At 39.9% G+C, this 20,995-nt stretch overlaps 1 protein-coding gene across 9 annotated transcripts in view; it reads right to left on the bottom strand.

Annotated features, from left to right (window-relative positions):
• TUT4 (terminal uridylyl transferase 4) overlaps nt 1–20,995 on the bottom strand; it is a 74,677-nt gene that overhangs the window by 11,654 nt on the left and 42,028 nt on the right. For 7 of the 9 annotated variants that reach the window (XM_037906684.2, XM_037906689.2, XM_037906690.2 and 4 more), the window contains 14 exons: nt 20,711–20,885; nt 17,457–18,208; nt 14,926–15,076; nt 13,200–13,286; nt 10,937–11,040; nt 10,707–10,764; nt 10,507–10,610; nt 9,767–9,856; nt 5,502–5,615; nt 4,299–4,376; nt 3,726–3,903; nt 3,301–3,348; nt 3,124–3,206; nt 53–168 (listed from right to left, as the gene is read on the bottom strand). In XM_037906684.2, coding sequence (XP_037762612.1) covers nt 53–168; nt 3,124–3,206; nt 3,301–3,348; nt 3,726–3,903; nt 4,299–4,376; nt 5,502–5,615; nt 9,767–9,856; nt 10,507–10,610; nt 10,707–10,764; nt 10,937–11,040; nt 13,200–13,286; nt 14,926–15,076; nt 17,457–18,208; nt 20,711–20,885 — 2,138 coding nt within the window. Of the gene's footprint in view, nt 1–52; nt 169–3,123; nt 3,207–3,300; nt 3,349–3,725; nt 3,904–4,298; nt 4,377–5,501; nt 5,616–9,766; nt 9,857–10,506; nt 10,765–10,936; nt 11,041–13,199; nt 13,287–14,925; nt 15,077–17,456; nt 18,209–20,710; nt 20,886–20,995 lie in introns of all 9 variants that reach the window. The other 2 variants (XM_043553128.1, XM_037906688.2) reach the window with 2 other exon arrangements.

The raw sequence follows: 20,995 nt of genomic DNA, 5'->3' as shown, positions 1-20,995 counted from the left end.
CTGAATTAAATAAATTTTAATTTAAGATGTCTGCTTCATGTATTTTACCCACCTTCTCCTTTTCGGACAGTCTTTCATGTAGTGACCAATTTTTCCACAGACACGGCAGCATCTATCATTGGGTGCCAGCTCCCCATCTGTCAACACTTTGGAATCAAAGAAGTATTCCTGCAGACAAGTATCAGACTTTTACACTACAGAAGTATTCATTTATTAATTTACAACAGCCAGAGAGGACAGATAAATCAGATTGTCCCAAAGACCTAAAGTGGGGTGGCATGCTTTCATTTCCTACTCTCTCATGTTCGTTCTATGACAGACTCCACGCAGCCTTTAACTTAATCTAAGTTAAAGCCAAAATATGTGTTTTATAAAGAGAGCAGCTTGGTCTACAGGAGTGAACATAGTAACTCCCCTGTTATAATCACAGCTCTGGGACAGACTACCATTGTGAACTTGGGCAAATCATTTAACTCATCTGTATGAATGGGTGTGATCTGGAGGTGTGGGGATTAGTTGTTTATTAAAGTGCTTTGAATAAATAAAACATTATAATACTATAATTCATAGTATTTCCCTCATGTTAGGGTGCACAATTAGGGCATATGTTGACTTGGCCAACTTTTCCGTTAAATGTTGGATGAAACCTTGGGACAGAGCACTGCAAATTGAAGAACATCCAAGATATTTCCATTTAGGTACTGGAGCATCTTGTTGAATGCCCTTGCAAACAATAAACACAGATGCTGCTTGAGAGACGGTTGATTAATAATAATCTGTGATGTGGTTATTACACAGACACACATACATTTAGTTCATTTTATTCCTCAAACACAAAAAACTAAGTCTAACATGCTAATTTATTACTTATTAATTGTATATATGCAACACCCAAAAACCCCAATCAGATCAGCACCCACTGGGCTAGACACTGTCTAAACACAGAGCAAGAGATAGACCCTCCCACAAAGAGCATATGATGCAAGCTAAGACAAAATACAAGCGAGTATAACCAACAAATGGAAGGAGTGGAAGGAGGACGACCATGGTAATTGTGATAGCCATATTTATTTACATATACCAGTTATATTTCCAATTTGCAGATTTTGAAGGTGAGGGGGGTTTTTTTTGGTTATTTTTTAAGATATAAGCAAACAGTAAGGTTGAGATTTTCAAAAGCACCTAAGTGACTTAGGAGCACAAGTTCTATTAATAATCAATGGAACTTGCACTCCTAACTCACTTGCTTTTGAAAATCCCTTCTTATCTAAATAATCCCATCTGGCCACCTGCTTAGCTATTATTTCAGGGGTGGGCAAACTACAGCCCACAGGATTGCCAACACGGTGGTGCCGCAGGCCCCGTGCCACTCCCAGCACCACGTCCCTACGGTCCCTCGTGGGGAGGGGGGCGGGAGGGGCTGCAGGCTCTGTGTGCTGCCCTCGCCTGCAGGCACCGCCCTGTGCAGCTCCCATTGGCCAGGAACAGGGAACCGTGGCCAGTGGGAGCTTTGGGGGAGGTACCTGCAGGCAAGGGCTGCAGGGACATGGTGCCGGCTGCTTCCGGGAGTGGCGTGGGGCCAGGGCAGGCAGGGAGCCTGCCCTAGCCCCGGTGCGTGCCACTGTCACCCTGGAGCTGCTCCAGGTAAGCAACGCCGGGCCAGAGCTCGCACCCCGAACCCCTCCTGCACCCCACCCCCTACCCTGAGCCTCCTGCCACACCGTGCACCCCAAACCCCTGCCCTCAGCCCCAAGCCGCACCCCTCCTGCGCCTCAACCCCCTGCCTTGAGCCCCCAACCCGCTGCTGCACCCCACACCCCTCCTGCACCCCAACTCCCTGCCCTGAGCCTCCTGCTGCACCCCATGCACCTCAACCCCCTGCCTTGAGCCTCCAACCCCCGCCGCACCCTGCCTTTACCCCAACCCCCTACCCTGAGCCCCCTCCTGCACTCCCCGCCCCCTCCTGCACCCCAAGCCCCTTCCCTGAGCTCCCTCGTACACCCCGCACCCCTCCTCCTCCCCAACCCCTTGCCCTGAGCCCCTTCCTGCACACTGCACCCCCTCCCACACGCCAACCCCCTGCCCCAGCACTACATTCGTGGCCCTGCATGCAATTTCCCCACCCAAATGTGGCCCTCGGGCCAAAATGTTTGCCCACCCCGTATTATTTCAAGATTTTTCAAAGATGTTGTTTGTTTTCTGTCTAAGATACAGGTGTTTCAGCTAAGACCCTTCCTCGGGGTGTAAACATCAGTCTGCAAGCACAGGTTCTTTGAAAAACCGATCGCTTAATAGAAATGGATTTCTGATAGTGGTTTACAGTGGACAGTATACGTTCTACTGGTTAGGCTTGAAAAGTTTATTTTCTTAATGAGCAACCAGTCATTACCACTCAGTGTAGAAATTAATAATACTGGATATGTGCAAAGCCTGATGCGATTGTTCCTTCTATTTAGCAACTAATTCAGACCATCACCAAAGTTCTTAAAGCCTTTAGTGTGTTTTAAAGCTGATTAAGCAACAAGTCTTCTGACTGCTTTAGCAAGAAAACTAGTATTGATCATTATTTTAAGGACTCACACTCAATTTTTGCTCCTAGATAAAATCTAGGATTCTCTTCCCTTTTGATGATGTATTTTGTACATTAGAGCTGCTTAGCACATAGCTGGAGAGCCAAATGCTGCTCCCTGTCTGTAAGTATAAGACAAGCACAAAGCTCATCAGCTTCACATTTTTATTGCTGAGGAACTCACGCAATAAGCAAATTTTATTTATCAAATAAAATATAATGACAATGGTTATGTGTGTACTCTTTTTTTTTTTAATAAAAAAAGTTATATAAATCTACATACAACTCAGGTGCTTCTGGGAAGTTGCCAATGGAGTACTTACTATTACAAAGGGTTTGATTTACTACATAGCTCCCTTCTCTGAGAATGCTGGAAATACCTGCTGGTCTGTTTCTATATGCCTAGTACTCAGCCGTCTATCCAGTTGTACCTTTTTTATTCAGTTTATGCATGAGTGCATGTCACACACATTTGAAACAAGCCAAGAGAACGCACCACTGATAGATATAGGAAAGGAAACTATACTAAAGCTTAAGACACAAAGAGAACTTACAGCTTCTCTTCCCAGGATTGGATAGAATGGGGTACCAAACAGTTTTCTCCCATTGATAAATGCCTTCATTATGAAATTGGTCACTAATGAAGAGAAGATAAAATCATTGGAAGACAAAAGAAAGGCACTTTGCTTTAGAAATTAGTAAGAGCTCTGTAGTAGGAATAAATATCTTACTTTTTCTGGAGACTCCAGCACCAAGATTATGATTCAAGTCAAAAGGATCTAAGGGAAGGAAGAAAAATATCCAAGAGTGGGCAAAATATGTTGCAGCATAAAATATTCTCTCACTTAATATATCTATTTAAATGTGTATGGTCCCTTATTACATATACTCACAGGTGGGAGCAGAGCTATTTTTGGGTTATTGATTGCAATGGGTGTATCAGTTGATTGCAACAGATGTGAATTATGTACAGAAGAAATATTAAAAGTCAGGGGTCTATTGTCCCATTTACGTATGCTGTAGGATTTGCAAACCAAAGTCTCATCATCATTAATGGAAGTTCCCCATGTAAAGATCCTGTGAATCAATGGGAGATCAGATCCCCAAGCACGCATGGTTTTGTTGCATAACAGAACAGAAATTCAACAAAAGGTACCTTCAATGGCAATGCATTTGGATGTCCACTGTTTCTCAAAGGTGGTTAGTAGTTTCTTCTGCCGAATGCTGATCACATATTCTTTGAAGTCAAATTCTTCAGTGTAGAATCGCAGCAATCCTAACCAGAGTTCTCCAAGTGACTCGGTGTTCTTTCCAAGTGAAGGCAAACGCTTCTTCTACATGCAATTTAAGACACAGTTCGTATAGGTACAATTAATCAGGTACTTTCCCCCACAAACTACACATCTTAATAAGGGGCTTGTCTACATGAAAAAGTTATACCTGTATAAACTAAGCCACAACTTTAAATGGATATGTTTATACTGCCATAACTCCCCAGGTGGACATTTATTCCAGTACAAGAGTGCCTTTTTCTGCTTTAACTTATGTTGCTTTGGAAGCAAGTTTGGGGTTTTCGGTTTAGCTTACTCTTATACTGGAGTATGAGTATCAACACAAGGAGTTATAACAGTATAATCATGACAATTTAACTATGCTGGTATAACTGGTAAAGCTCTCCCATGTATTCAAGCCCTATGTTTTAGTGAGTATTTTGGAATTGGAACATTACCAGCTCTTCCATGTCATCAAAGAAAAAGGCATTCCACCCATCAACCATTCTCTGTGGAATCTGTTTTCCATCAAATATCTGCAAAAACACAAGAACAGTTATCTTCCTCATGTTCACTGCCACCTTGGGTTTAAGTAATCATAAAACAGTGACAGTTTTGCTGCGAAGACTCTTGCAAGAACAGCTTTCTATTTCAGTATTAGTTTGAAAGGTGCTTGGCATTACATGGAAAACATTCAAATGCATTTTACCTAAAGGCAATTCTGCTCATCTATCAAATATTTCATGTATTTTAATTTCTTTGTTCCTTAGAACTAAGAAAATGTGCATAAAATCATCCCACCTGGTTGCAGTCAGCTGCTTTTCCTATTAAGTCTCTAAATTAAGAGATACCATAGCTGGCCTCACCCATCATGACTTTAATTTGGATGGGCCAAAGGGAGACTCAGCTGTTACTTAAATACAGCCCCAGAAGTAGCAATTATTAGACCATTAAAGTAGTGGCAATGAAGTAATGGTCTCAAATAGAGTGACTCAGCCAGAGTTCCTCTTTTATGCAAAGAAGGAAAAGGCAGATAGATCTGAGAATTATTCCTATCAGGGAGCTCCAGAGAATGTCAACGTTTCAGGGAAAGGCAGATGGCTGAATAAATGCAGTTTGCCTCACCTTAAACAATAATGGAGGTATATAATGTTATTTTATTAGTAAAATTTCTTAGCATTTATGTAACACTATCTTCAAAGCGATAGAAACATTAATTGTTCCAACACCTTATCAGGTAGGAACATAAACATCACCCTTCTTTTACAGATGACAAAGCTGAAGAACATTTGAGTAATATGCCCAAAGTCATACAGCAAGTCAATAGCAGAGCTGGAATTAGAACTCAGGACTTCTAACCTGGACCATCATTACACCTCCTTGCTGACTGAGTCCTCTTTCTCTTGATTGTACAAACACCATAATTTGACCAAAACCCAAGAAAGTGAATGCAGTAGCACATAACCAGGTCCAAAATACATTCCTGGTTTTGCTGCTGTTTTCTTTTTAAGTGTTACTTACAAAGTAAAAGTTAGAAAATGGATGATGAAAAGAGGCCCAGGATTTTCATTTGCGCCCATTACCCCAGGACAAAAAACTCTCAAATCTGACTTGAAAAAACAATGCCACTTTTTCCATTACATCTTTTCCTGAAAACCTACCTCCTGAAGAACTGGGATAACTGGGGGATTTCTCTGTTGCAGAAAGTACAACACCATAAGGATATAGGCATATGAAGATAGGCTTCCTCTGGATGCATCTCCAATGTCGCAACGCTGGACAAAATACATTTTGAACAAAGCACTGAATAAAAATTAAATGACAAGGTATTTAACTCTGTGAACTATGGAAATGAACCAAAACTCAGTTACTGTTTCAGAATTAAAAAATTGTTTAATGAAGTCTGAAAGATAAATGTCAACAAATTTAGAGAGAGGCACTGTCAAGTAGTTTAGGAACAAAATTTGACCAACTCACAAAGCTTCAATGATCTGACGGGAAAATGTCTTCCAAATTCTCATGGCCCAAATTTTCCAAAGCAGCCTCTAAAATTGTGCAGTTTTTGATATCCAGCTCAATTTAGTTCCAAACCTTCAATGTTGTGAAACCAGCGTTTTCCTAACCCTACATTAACAAAGATGCTTCCGTATTTTTAGTTTTATTTTTTATTTTAAATTTTTATTTTAATGATTTTGATGTGAAGTTAGTTATTTTCCTGTGGTATTTGCAACTCACTTAATTGTTACATTACACTAGTGTATAATACCCGCTAAATGTGAAACCAGCTAGCCTACTTTCATTGCCTGGGCTCTATGAACATCACACATAAATGGTGAACTACCTTATTAAAATTGAAAAATGTACAATTTATTATGGTTTTATTAGTCACAGATATGGACATAAGATTTTATGAAACATATCAATTTTAATCTGGCAAATTCCCTTTAAATTATTTTGAAAATACAAATGCTTGCTTTGCTGTAAAAAAAAAAATCCTCTTTAGCTATATATTAACTGTAATTATTATCAAAATGGAAGACATTTATTAACCTGGTCTGGAAAAATGTGAGCAGTATTTTGTGCTCCTTACTGACCCCTGAGCTCACGTGCTAACATACAGATGTGCTTTTAAACTCTGTTCCCATGTCTAGCATACAAATAACTCTTATTGGCAGTTCACTTTACTCTAAATACATACACACAATGCAGTGCAATTTTAACAGCCTCTTATTAGGGCTGTCAATTAATTGCAGTTAATGCCTGCGATTAACTGAAAACAAAATTAATGTGTTAATTTTTTTAACACGTTAATCACATACCTCTGGGCGGGGAGGAAGGTATGGGCGGCGGGGGGCTGAAGCGCTCTGGGGGCGGCAGGGGGGCTGAAGTCGCAGCTCCAGGGGCGGCGGGGAGCTGAGACCCCAGCCCGCAGCTCCGGGGGCAACGGGGAGTGAGGGAGGGCTGAAGCTGCAGCTCCAGGGGCGGCAGAAGCCACAGGAGATGGGTGGGCCTGAAGCCACTGCTCCGGTGGTCAGTGGGGATGGGGGCCTGAAGCCACTGCTACGGGGATAGCGGGGGCCAGAACCCCGCATCCCGAGAAGGGCTGAAGCCTGGCATCCCCCACCCTGAGGGGGGTTTAAGCCTAGCGGCTCCCATCCCAAAAAGGGTTTAAGCCCCACCCCCTGAGCGGGGCGAAGGTGTGGGGGGGCAACAATTTTTTCGGGGGCGGGGGGGGACCACCATATTTTTTTTAGTCAAAATGGGGTCACCATCACAAAAAGTTTGAGAAACATTGCCATAGAGAACAGAGGCCTAGCAAACTCAGCCTCCCTGCACCAGCCTCCCCTCCCCTGCCGCATGCCAAATACCTGAGGTAAAATCCATCCTCCCTTGTATATAAGAGCTAACTCAGCTAAAGGGAGTCATGTAAAAATAATAATACCCCTCTACCCCAATATAACGCGACCCGATGTAACGCGGGTTCACATACAACACGGTGAAGCTCCGACACGCTGCTCTGAGCAGCGTGTTAAGGGGGCCAGGCCAGGGCCGAGGGGTTGGATAAGGGGCAGAGGGTCTCGAGGGCGGTCAGGGACTCCCCACACCCCCAGGGTCTGAGAGGCAGGAGCTGTGGGGGGGCACTTTTGGGGGCCCCGCAGTCCCAGAGTGGCCTGGGTGATTAGCAGGGGACCGGAAGCAGCCCGCTCTGCTTCCCTTGCCCCAGCCCCAACCGTGTCGCTCGGGGGCAGGGGCTTGGGGGAAGGGATCCCCCCCGCAGTCACTAGCAGCGGAGCAGCCCAGTCCCAGCCCGCTCCACTCCGCCAGCTCCCAGCCGCTGTGCTCCGCTTCCCGCCGCAGGTGAGTGCAGGACCTTTCCCCACCCCCCAGCGACACGGCTGGGGCCGGGGTAAGGAAAGCGGAGCGGGCTGGGGCCGCGTTGCTCCGCTTCCCACCGCTGGTGAGTGCAGAGGACGTCCTTTCCCCAACCTCCCTGCACTCACTGGTGGCAGGAAGCAAAGCAGCCCGGCCCCAGCCCGCTCCACTCCTCCAGCTCCCAGCTGCAGTGTTCCGCTTTCCACCGCAGGTGAGTACGGGGGGCATCCTTTCCCCAAACTCCCCGCACTCACCAGAGGTGGAAGCGGAGCACCGCAGCTGGGAGGTGGCAGCGGAGTGGAGCGAGGTGGGGCTGCGTTGCTCCGCTTCCCGCCGCTGCCAGTGAGTGCCTGTCAGGAGGCAGGGCATGTGGATAGGGGTCGGAGCAGTCAGGGGACAGGGAGCAGGGGGGTGGTCAGGGAACAAGGAACAGGGGGGGCACCAAAGCAAGTTCAATATAACGTGGTCTCACCTATAACATGGTGGGATTTTTTGTCTCCAGAGGACCGCGTCATATCGGGTTAGAGGTGTAATAATAATTTCTACATTTGTAAGTTCAACTTTCACGATAAAGAGATTGCACTACACTACTTTTATGAGGTGAATTGAAAGACATTTCTTTTATCTTTTTTACAGCGCAAATATATGTAATCAAAAAATAATATAAAATGAGCACTGTACACTTTGTAGTCTGTGTTGTAATTGAAATCAATATATTTGAAAATATAGAAAACATCCAAAAATATTTAAATAAATGGTATTCTATTATTGTTTAACAGTGCAATTAAAACTACGATTAATTGCAATTCATTTTTTTAATCACTTGACAGCCCTAGTAAATATTAATCCAAATTCTTTGTTATTAATAAACATATCACACCTTCCACTATCCCAGTTTTGACAGACAGGGAAACGGAGGCAAAAGGATTTAAGTGATTTGCAGGCCAGAGGAGGAGTGTCACAGCCAGAGAAAGTCAGGAATTCCTGGCTTTCAGTCTTGGGCTTAGACCCCATCCCTCTCTCAGCTTCCATTGTGCTCTTCCAAAGAATGTAAATACAGAGTCTAATCCCCACTTGTGAATTAATTATTAGCATAAGTGATAATACACTGGACAAATGACTGTCACATTCTGGAACAAAGTCAGAAGTATATTTCAATTATCTCAAGGGACAGCAGTACATTAACAGCTTGTATTATGGTACAGCTGTGAAGCAATAATAAAACAAATTCCGCTAGTCTTTTCATGAAAATCCATTCCTGTAGTTAATTAAATAATGTAGAGCAAATAAAGAGATAGTGTTTCAGTCAACAAACAAAGAGGCTGCATGCCAAGTCATTTACAGAGCCACATACCATTTATCTCCAAGATCTCCCTGCACAAAAAAACAATTTCTATTACGCTCTTACGCAAGATTATAGGGGAAAGAAATAATATTTTTTTTTAGCTAGAAAAAATACCATCTGGATGCACAGTGCATTCTGATTCCCAATTATATTGTTAAGCTTTTTTGTTGGTGTAGCTGGCTTGAGTTAAGGAAATTAAAACCTACTTTTTCAGAGTATCAGCTTTCCATCGAACACAAATGGTTCAACAGCCAACAGAGAGCATTTAGGCCAATTTCTGCTCTGGAATATGTTTGCAACTTCACTGGCTTCAATGGGAACTCACCATACATACCTGAGGACAAAATCTGGTTCTAAGAGCTTGTCTACATGAAGCAGCAATGCACTCTAGAGGGGTGTGATTTCAAAGAATACTATGGAAGATTAGTTTGTGCAAGCAGGGTCTACACAGGCCACTTAGTGCACTTTAAAAGTCACACTCTTCTAGTGCACATGTATAGACATGCCCTAAGGCTTGAATATGCCCTTACACAGCCACTCAGAAGGTAGCATCTTAATTCTAAGATTAAGAAGATTCTGCTTGTTTCCTTTCTAGCTGGCATCAGCATCATGTAAGCTCTTTGGGACAAGGACAGTCTAACACAGAGCATAGTGCTATACAAATAATAAATATTGATAAAGTCATGTTGTACTGTATCTTTATACTACCTTAGCAAAAACTTTCATTGTATATCCCAAATATTGCACTCTAGGATCAATAGCTGCATATGTAGCCAGCATTCTTGTGTTATGCTGTGCCTGGAAAACAGACAAGTATTAGACATAGTTTAATATGGTACAGTTTGCAGTTCAGACATGGGGATGTAGAGAGCCAAAATATACAGGGAGGTAAATTCTATGCTCAGTGACTGACACCCATGCAACATTTCAGTGTGGTTGCAAGAACACAATTAAAGGCTGACTTCAGACCAGTATATATGTAAAAATTAGCACCTGAACATACCAGCTTGTTCAAAGATGGAGTCACTCAAAAACTGAGCGAATCTGGGGCAAATCCTGGTTCCTCCTTTGCTGGTCTGGAGGGGTCCACGGCAGGGAAAAGCTGTTTGTTTTCACAATAGAGCCAGAAACTGAAGGACACACAGGTTCCATTAAGCTGAAAGGCCACAGTGACTCCTCTGCAGCTCAAAAAAGGAAGGCCCCTCCACCACTGTGCCACAAAACTAACCAACTACCTGGGCTGGGCACTGGGCTGAGGATTTGGGACTATTTTATTTAAAATATTTTAAAAAATAGGATATGGTAGTTTCATTTCTAATTCAGAATTATTCCCTAGTAACTTTAATGCTATCTCCATCTTTTAGACTTCCAAGTATTACCACCTGTAGGCAAACTTTCCAAACAATCCTGCAAAGTATGCATTAGCTTTTACAGAAAGAGACACTTACTAGCGTATTGTATAAGCTGATGTCTCCCTCTAAGCCACTCCGTCTGTGTTCAAATTTTACTATAGGCACTTTGGCTGTTGTTATAGGCAAGATGTTTTTTAAACCTGAGGAGGCAGGATAAAATATTTCCATAAATGTTAAACATACAAATAGATACATGTAATTGTAAATATCATGTAGAGTACATTTAAAATACATACCTGGATGCTTTTTAAGAATTTTTGCCAAACCTTCAATTATTTCCTTACAATTTAGTTTCTAGAAAAATAAATAGCAAAATCTGAGCAATTAACTATGGATCCTCGCCCCACAAATTGAACAAATATTATATTATATTTCATGGAGTAAGTGAATGAAGGATCATAAATCTTTCTTCATTTTCAGTATAAAATGTAATTGCAACATGTATTTTCAAATATTGAACTCCCACCTCTGCATTTTCATGGCCTTCCAAGGTCATGCAGATATCCAGATCACTGTCCCGGAATCCAAATCCATTTTTTGAAGAGCCAAATAAGCACAGTCTGGCTTTGTCTAACCAAAAGAATAGACAAAAAAGTCACTTTTTTTGTAATATCTTTTGGCACTGCTTACTACTGGAAACTGTTTATTTGAGATGAGAGGCTGGACCCAATTTTGCATAATATATTTAATGGACTTTTAAATCAGTTTTTATTGGACACCTCTGACATCTCATGTCAGACAACAGAAGTAACTGGTACATTATTTTAATTTCTATGTGCAACTGATGAGAAATTAAAATGCAATTTTTGATGTGCCTGCTGTGTTAGGGACTCGGTAACTAATTATTACATATAAATTTCTACTTGCATTAATTAGTTTTTTACAGTACAATACAGTTTTAATAGTTTTGAAAAGTATATAAGTACATGCAAAAAACTAGTCATAATACATATTAATGACACCGATACTAAGGTATAGCTATTCGTACTTGATTCTTTGTGATTTTTTTGGTTCGTTTATACTTCCCATGGTTTTGCAACTGTAGGGATATAGGCTGACAATAAACCAGGATGTACTATGGTTTTAAACTGAGCTGGGATATTAGCATGAGCATTAGGCTCAAAGCATGTGACCAAAAAGAATGAGATCATGAGAAAGAAGAGTTGTTGTGTTAAACTGGCAAAGACCATTTGAAATACCAGTGTTATCTTATTTAAGGTTGGGCTGCAGTAATAAAAATAAAACAAGGTAAATTGGGAACCAAGCGCAGTAAATAATTGGCTATGTAAGATACTGCTTCATCTGGCTTTAGCTAAGGTCCGATAATTGGCAACGATATCACTTGTTTGTTAATGGGTTTAAAAAGGTAAACTCAGGAGTTCATTGCTAATACCTGCCTGATCAAGTTGGAGCTGACAATATAGGTTTAAGCACCCCTGGGTTCAGCCCATTTGCAAGTGCCTTGATCAAACAGCTTATAAATGGTTTGTTGCTCCTTGGATGTAATAAATTGCTTATTTAGGCTTTATAGGCATGTTTAGAGCAATTGTAAACATATTATTTGGGCTTTGGATGTAATAAAGAAATTTAAGGTTAAACTGTTGTTGTGGTAATAAATACAGGTAATAACCCTTTATAAATCATGATAATTCCAACAACAACATGAAAATTCCATTTTCTGTTACTAGGAAAGTTTGGTTGATTGGGATGTTTCTCTGTGCCCATTAACCATAGTCTATGGTACAAGATACAAATAATGAAGCCAATGCAGTTTCTGAATGAAACTTTTTATTTCCATTTTGGGTTATTCATTTCCATTTTTGTTTGAAATTTATTTTCACTCACTTATTAATAAGCATGGTAATATAATTGAGAAGGATTTCTTTCTGAATGACCTGTTTTAGATCACTATAATTTGTTCACTTTGAAATCAGTGATAAGAAATTATGTCGATCAGCTCATGGCTACTTTCAAACCTTTGATGGAATCAGAAACCTTCAGTCTTAAGTTTTTGTGACAGAAAGATAGTGCCCTCAATCCTCAGCTGTCACCAATAAGCACAGGGCACAGCTGAAGGGTGGAGCTGCAAAAGAAGCATTCACAGCTACCTGATCTTGGGGCCAATTCTGGAAGAAAGAATGGTCTTCTGGGTAAGACAATAGACTGGAACTCAAGTGACCTGGTTCAATTCCTGATTGTGCTACAGACTCTGGGTGTGACCTTAGACAAGTCACTTAGATATATATTGAGAATAATGTTTCCTACTTCATGGAAGTGATGCGAAGATAAAATCATTAGGATTTCAGAGGCACTCAAACACTATATTGACAGGGTCCATGTAAGTATATGGGCCACAATGCTACTCTAAACTATATGCAGTTGGCTACAGCCCAATAACACTCTTTCCCTCCCGTGGCATGCCTTCTGTGCTTGGGGTCAGCTCAAGGGTTTGGTTATGTCAACCTACATCATGCAGGCTTTTCCCCATGCTGGGGAGATGCACCAGTTGCCAGCATCACTGGGGCAGCACAAAGGGGCCAGAGAAGGGTTAAGGATTGAGTGTATATGTCTACAGGTACCTTTATATACACACTCAAAAGGGAAGATGCCACCATTTTAAAATAGACAAAGGAACAAAGAAAGACAGTTCTATATTAATGGGCTAGACAACTGGAATGAAGGGAGAAATTTTAACAACAAATGATAAGTGGTTACCTATTATTACATACCATTGTATTCTTTTCTAATAAATCTTTCCAAACTTGCCAGAATTTGTTCTCTGTTTTGTTGCTCAGAGAAAGGAGGTGATAATTCATCTGAGAAAAAAAAGTTAGACTCTGATGTAACATTCCACTACATTTTTGGCCCTAAATATCTGATTTTATGAATTAAAGTATTTGCTAATATTTATTCTCTTTGAATACCGATATTTTTTTTTTTTTTTAAGTCTGACATTTTCTATGGTAGTTAGCACTGACTGCACTTTACTTTGGAACTTGATCCTGTTGTCATTACTCAGGCAAAACTCTTGGGAGCCAATAAGAGCTTTGCCTGAGTAAGAGCTGTGCAATCTGGCTAATACTGAGGGCTTGTCTACGGTAACAGTGCTGCAGCTGCACCAGTGCAACTGTGCCGCTGTAGCACGTAGCGAAGATGCTACCTATGCTGATGGGAGAAGCTCTCCCATCAGCATAGGTACTCTGACTCCTCAAGAGGCAGTAGCTACATCGACAGGAGAAGCCCTCCTGTTGACATAGTGCTGTCTACACCAGGGGTTAGGTCAGTATAACTGCATCACTTAGGGGTGTGGATTTTCTACACCCCTGAGTAACGAAGTTATACCTGAGCAACGTAATTATACCAACATAACTTGGTAGTGTAGACCAAGTCTGCGGCCACATTGCTTACCGCACCAAATCTCTATTACTCCTGGGGGGATTCTGCATCAAAATATTAAAAATTCTGCCCCCAAAAATTAAAAAAATGTGAAAAATTCTGCAAATTTTATTTGTCAAAATAATACAATATAATCAATATAATATATAATGCAATATAAACCAGTTTCAATTGTTTTGGTAAGTTATTTAAATTACAATATAGAAAAAAGTCACAATAACGATCAGCATTTCCTAAACACATGAAAGTTAAATTACAAATGCTTGGTAACTAACACCCTGCATTCCAGTTATAATCCTGGATTTTCATTTAAATTAAATTACAGATCACCAAACAGCAATAAAAAAAAAAAAGTAGAATGTCATTTTAAATTGCTCAGACTTTTACACATGAAAGTCGTACAGTTTTGATAATCATCGTCCTGAACCTGGCTGAGTACTTTGGGAAGTGCTTGGTTCTGCTTGTCCTGACATTTTATTGGCTGCTTGGTAAATGTTTTATTTGCCCCATGACAGTGATCAACGTCTTCCACACAGGCACGCATGCCCAGCCTCCCTACCCCCACAGTGATTTGCCTTTCTGAGGCTGCTTCAAGCACGCTGGAACAGACACACTGCCTGGGCTGCCGGGGAAGAGGTGCGTGTCCCCCTGCATATATCTTTTGCATTTTTCTGTGGGGGGGGGGGGGCACGGAAATATGTAGACCATATGAATTCTACGCCTCTGCAGGTGTGCAGAATTCTGTCAGGAGTACTCCAGGCACATTGGCTGCCTGTTCTCTCCAAAACCAATAATAACTAAAGATGAAAATTCTTGCTTATTTTGGGGCCAAATTCTTTGCCAGCATAACTCTACTGACCTCAAACTGTATGACAAAACAATATGGGCCAAATTCTGCTTCAGCTACATTACTGTACTTCCTCCCACTAAAGTCAATGGAGTAACCACCACATTAAAGGGAACAGAATTCGGCTCTACGGCTTTAATTTTTAGAAATTATGAATTACAGCCTATGAAGTGAAAAGTCCTACACTAGTCCAACAGTAATACTGTACTTACCAAAGCATCTCTTACACACTATATCAAGTATTTCCCGAAATCTGTTTGTCATTGGTGGTAGTGGTTTTAGATCAATTTTCTTAAAATCCTCTGGGCAGTCATTTTTGGAATGGCCATCACGTTTGCAGATGCTGCATACTATAGTTGGAGGCTATTAGAAGAAATAAAATAAACAAATTTTAAAATATTTCAATAAATGCATACTATTTCCATAGGACTGTGGTAAGCAGTAACAGCGTTTATCTACAGAACAATAAAAGAACACCCCCCTTGACAAATCACCTTTAGCTCTTGCAGTGCACTACAGAGCTCAGGAATTCTGCCAGAGGACAAAGGGAAAGGAGAGGGCCGAAGAGGAGGGAATCACTCTCCTACTGAAAACAAGAGCTTTTCATGAGGAGGAAGGGAACTAGCCTTCCCACTCCAAAATTGTATTTGCCACCAAGTATATGCACAATTAACCTCCTAGATAGCCACCCACTGACTGATCTGTTAAGGGTGATAAAAATGTAATGTTACAAGCCCAGTCATGTAGTACTTCTTTACAACGTTCTGCCCCATAATTCTCTCCTGATTCTAAAAGTCAAGGAGAATCGAAAAGATTGTTGGGCAGAAATCTGATTGCTACCAGTGTCCCTTTAATAAATTGGACTTTTACAAAAAAGTCTGAAATGAACTAAAACATTTTAAAAATCAAAATGAGGAAATATATGTTTATATTACACAGCTATCACTCGCAACAGATCTAGGCCCTTAGAAACTCCAATTTCATAACATGCTATATTATCGTCTCTAATACCACATGTTATCTGACACTCTGAAATTACAATCAGACTGTTCTCCAGTCTAAGTGTCAAGAAAAGGTGGGAGTGGATAAAAATCAATGTTTAAAACAAAATTTAAATATATTTTTATTTAATTTAAATAAAAATGATTTTTAAAAAATTAAATCAGATTTTTTTATTTACATTTAATACAGGTTTATTTTTAGGGGGAAAAACTAGTTAAAATTAAATTTGAAATTAACAACCTATGTTCAGGTCTAAACTTTTTACAATCGATTAAAATAATCTAAATTAAATACAGAAAATAATATTAAGCAATACGTTTCCTACCAAGTTGTAAAAAAGTCAAAACAGCGAACTCATGGAAGTTACTGGCTAAGCACCTGGAACCAGAGTTTGCTGAAATGCTACACTAGTTTTTGATAGCAATTGCCTCTTCTACAGGTGCAGAGAAAATGTTTTCCTCATTTCAGTTTATTCAATTAATTCAGTTCAATGAATAGTTCATTCAAAGTTAAGAAAGCAATGGGAGTTAAAAAGCAGGAAAGCTTGTTTTCCTCTTCCAAATAATGAATAAAAAGTAGGTATGAGATTCACTAATTCTAAAATATTGAGAAACATGATGACTAGAAACAATAGTTCAAGTTGCTAACTATATTAATAAAGACACTGTAGAAACTGCAGTAATCCTATAAAGTCTGCCAGAATTGAAGCAGCACGTACCCTGAACTCCCATTTAATTCCTTCAGTGGCAGTCAAAAGAAAGGAGATGTAATCAAGCTGGAGTCACCGATCATTTTTTGATAAGGCCTTTTTGGCTCTGGTCACTTTTGGCTGGGTGCAAACTGAGTGATATCAATTTGCTCTAAAACATCTAATATTCAGGAAGATGCCTGCATACTTCTTATCACTGCACTGGCAAGTCTTTTCTCGGAGTTACATTTTTTTAAAACTGAAAATCTGGAGTTTTCCATATTGGAATTTATCAGTTGTTTTTACCTAGAGAAGGAGAATATGAGGAAAGCCAACCTTCCAGTCCTTGGGGATAGCTATAGCTAGGGTGGTAGCTATACATTAGTCTGGTGCATTTAGCTAGGGTCAAATTAAGTAATGTTTTTACAATCCTTTGAAAACTGGAAAATGATATAAAACTACTATCAATAAGTTTTATTCAACATAATAATTTGCCTTCTTACAAATGAACAAAAATAAAAAACAAAAAAAACAAAAAATATCAGGTCCCAAAAAAGATGGGCTATCCATCTTTCTTTCATTCTCTTCTATGGAGAGCGACTGCACTGCACTTCCCAACTGTGGAAAAGTAATGAAAGTTAGAAAATAGCCTATACTTCTCTAATCTGACACAGTGAGGAACATCACATTATATAACCAAGATAATTATACATCTCTTTGTACCATATGTAAATGGGTCGAGGTGCTGGTAAAGCTATGTTGTAACTCCTCTCAAACCATGGTGATACCCTGACATGTTAACTTATTTCAGCCCCCTAACAATACATTCATCTGTGCTGAGGGAACAAGTATTTGAAACAGGGAAAGTAGTAATCCATGACAGAGAATGGAATAACTACTAAACAATTCTCCCACCTAGCAGTCTAACAGTTTGGAAGCAGGAATACAGTTCTAACAGGAAGTGAAAGGAGATACTTTGCAGCCAACTGTATCTTTTATTGATATGGGAGTGAAATAACCCCATCACTTACATATCTTTAAAATGCATCTTACCTTTCCAGAAGTCAAAATGAATTTATCAAACACATAATGCATTTCTTCTCTGGAGAGTTTATCTTCATCTTTAAGGTTACAAACATCTACCATTGCTTTGCAGTTGTGCGAGGTAGCTGATGTGCTAGTGCACTTATTCTTCTGTGAACACTCCATTACTGAACTCTGTCCACTTTCAACACCAACAAATTCATTAACAGAATTTGGGTCATGGAACCAACGTTCACTGCAATTACAATGGTGACTTAGCTTGTCTTTAGTTAGACAAATTTCTGAAAGCTCTAGATCATCTTTCTCTTTGAGTGATTTTTGCTTTAATTCACAGCATTCTTTAGAAATAAGAGATACTGTTTCCTCTCTGTCTTCATCATAATTGGAGTCCAATGCATCTGTTTTATTTACTAACAAACTGTCTGTGTTCTCAGAAACACATTTCCTGGATGTAGATTCCATTTCATTACATTTAAGTTCATATTCTTGTATACTACATCCATTTCCTGCGTTCTGTTTCTCTAAAATGTTTTCTCCCTGTGAAAGGCAACAGTTGGCTACAGGTTCTCCAGATTTTGCAGATTTCTTGCTGCTAATTTTTTCCTTTTCTTTTTGCTTGGTATCTGATTTGGATTTAATCCCATCTTTAGTTTGTGGACATGCAAAATATTTATACGCTGTCCTGAACCGCTCCAGGATGTACTCAAACACCATCTGGCTATTTAGGCTTCGTGCAACATTCCTCTTTAGTGCAAAAGGATCTAGAAAAAGACAATTCAAGTAGTAATTTACTACTTTACATTAAGTAATACTTACACAATAATGTATTTCAAATGCATAAATTATTAGTATTTTGTATTTCAAATTACAGAACCCTATAATATAGTCCAGAACTATATTTATCATGCTATACATCCTCTTCTTCATTTCATTCTGGTACCTGACTGTTTTCATTACAAGGCTGAAGGATATAATGGAATAAATAGCTCATAGACATATATTGTTCTTAAGTACCATTTAAGGATCTGGATCCCAAGAGAGTCTTTAGATTTTCCTGTATAATCACCATATATTTACTGTAAACGTCTGATTTAATTAATGAAAAATTGTGTACCCTTTCTGCTTTGTTAAAAAAATCCCACATTACGGCTGATTCCTAAACTTCAAAGTAAAATAAATATCCAGACATTACAATCAATCTTCGGGCAACTCTGCCCAATATTTTCTCCTTCTTTGAGTTTTTTCATTGATTTAATTTGATAAATAATTTATTTAAAAGTGAAGCAACAGTCAGGAAAGTGACTATTTAAAATGATCTCATAGAGTTTCATATTTAGTCTCTCCTTGTAACTTCCAGATCAAATTTGTGGTTTACAAGTCAAAAGAGGACCTTCATAATTGCAATTACTGATAATTCCACCTCAGATCTTAAGTATCAAGGTGGGTTGCTTCTTCCTCTTACATCAACTCCTGTACTAAAAATTCATCAAATGGAATTTAGCTGAAAACATTGTTAAAAGAATATAATCCCTCCCTCTTAGAATAACCACTATTTGATCATTATCTTGACACACTTTCCCTTTTTTCTCATGGTTCAGATACTCTTTGACTCTATTCAGTTCCTTACTCTAATCTCAGGATATGTCTACACTGCAATAAAAGACATGCTGCACCAAGTCTCAAAGCCCAGGTCACTTCCTTGGGCTCACAGGGCTCACACTGATGGGCTAAAAATAGCAACGTAGATGTTCCAGCTCTGGTCAGAGCCTAAGCTCTGAGACGCGGTGCTGCAGGTTTTTCTTTGCAGTGTAGACATACATACCCTTAGGGACTTCAGTTTCCAGGATGATGACTAGGTTGGATTCTCATCTCCAAAACTCAAAGTTTATTCACACAGACTTAACTTCCCCTCCCCAACATTTCTTTGATCATGTCCAATACAGATATCCATCTTACCAACACCTCCGTCACCAAGGTCATTAACAAACCTCCTTTTAGCAATGTCAGAGGAAATATTTTCAAATCCTATTTCACTTTGTCTCCTTCCTTTGACACATTTCATTACTATTCTCTCTACCTTCCCTAACACTGTTCTCTTCCTGTTCTCCTCATACCTCGCGGATTCCTCCTCAGCATCCCTTTGCTGATTCCCATTCTCCTCTTTTCTGTTGGCATTCTTTAAGATTCTCTACTTGGTCCATTCCTTTTCCCTCTATGTGCTTTATGAGATCTCAGGCACTACCATTTCTAAGCTGATAACTAACCAATCTACCTCCTACTTTCATCCTCCACCCCTTTTGTCCAGTTTCTCGTATCTAGCCATCTCTCCTACACCTCCCTCCTGGCTGTCTCACTATTTCCATCTCTTATAAAAACTGAGCTTACCTTCTTTCCCAACCTTTTTCCCCCACTTCCTCACTTTCCTATCACCACTGACAACAGAGTTCTGGTATGTTATTTGCTGATCTTTCTGAACCAATACTGTTTACTTTTTAAAAAAATAATAAATAAAAGATTAATGTTTTCCAAATGGAAATGGATAAAACTTAGGCAAAGAAAGGGAATTATTCTTTCTCCCATCACCACATAAGGTATCACCATCAAATTTATTCTGCCTCAAGGCTCCCAAATGTATTACTTATGGTCAGACATCTAGTTTTTAATATATTTTCCAGGACATACTCATCATTCCACTATGCTGACAGTCAGCTTCCCAGTATGGGAATATGGCCCATGGGAGCTTTTACTCCACTAAGCTGGTTCCATTCACTCCAGTCAATGCTCTCCTCTCTGCTCTGCCTATATGTCAGAAGCAGGGGAAATAAACTGATGATCAGAGGCAACCAGAAGACCCAGTGGTATGGGATCTTGCAGAGGTAATGTTCCCACAACCCCAGAACAAATGGGAAGGAAGAATGGGTGGAGAAAAGTGTAGATAATGGGGAATGAAATAGATGGAGATGGTTCAAGGAGAAAAGGAACAGTACTGCAGAGACGGAATGGAAGGAGAAAAGGGCTGGGGGGAAATGGTGCTCCATCCACATTTCAGGAGTCATTGTACTCATACTGCTGTGCTGGGCAGATGACACATCCTCAAGTAGCCTGTTTAACTTTTGTACATTTGCCAGCTAAATTGGTACTTTCCTCTCCATTTACATCCAATGCAATTTCTTGTCCAAGTACTAGAAATAAATGTTAGGTAAGTAAAATCCAGAGAATAAAGCATAATGCCTGTAGACTTGGTAGAAAGAACATTACCACACCTTCAATGGCTATTCGCCTTTTAGGCCAGTTTTTGTTCTCTCTGGTTAAGAGTTCTTGTACCCGTATACTGATGACATATTCCTCCAAAGCAAATTCCAGTGTGTAAAACTTCAACAGTTCTAACCACAGTTGCCCCAGGGATATTTGGTGGGGTTTTTCAAATGCTAAGGGAGACTGAAACAAACATGAATGTTTAGTTGCAGTAAGAAATGAAAATGCCAGTATTTTTCTAAGTTTTTTTTTTTTAAATAAAAAGTTTAAAGATCAGACAGCAGATGTGGTCT

The sequence above is a fragment of the Chelonia mydas genome, chromosome 8 (genome assembly GCF_015237465.2).
Source record: "Chelonia mydas isolate rCheMyd1 chromosome 8, rCheMyd1.pri.v2, whole genome shotgun sequence".
NCBI classification, from domain to species: domain Eukaryota; kingdom Metazoa; phylum Chordata; order Testudines; family Cheloniidae; genus Chelonia; species Chelonia mydas.
This window is presented reverse-complemented; position numbering and strand designations above follow the sequence as displayed.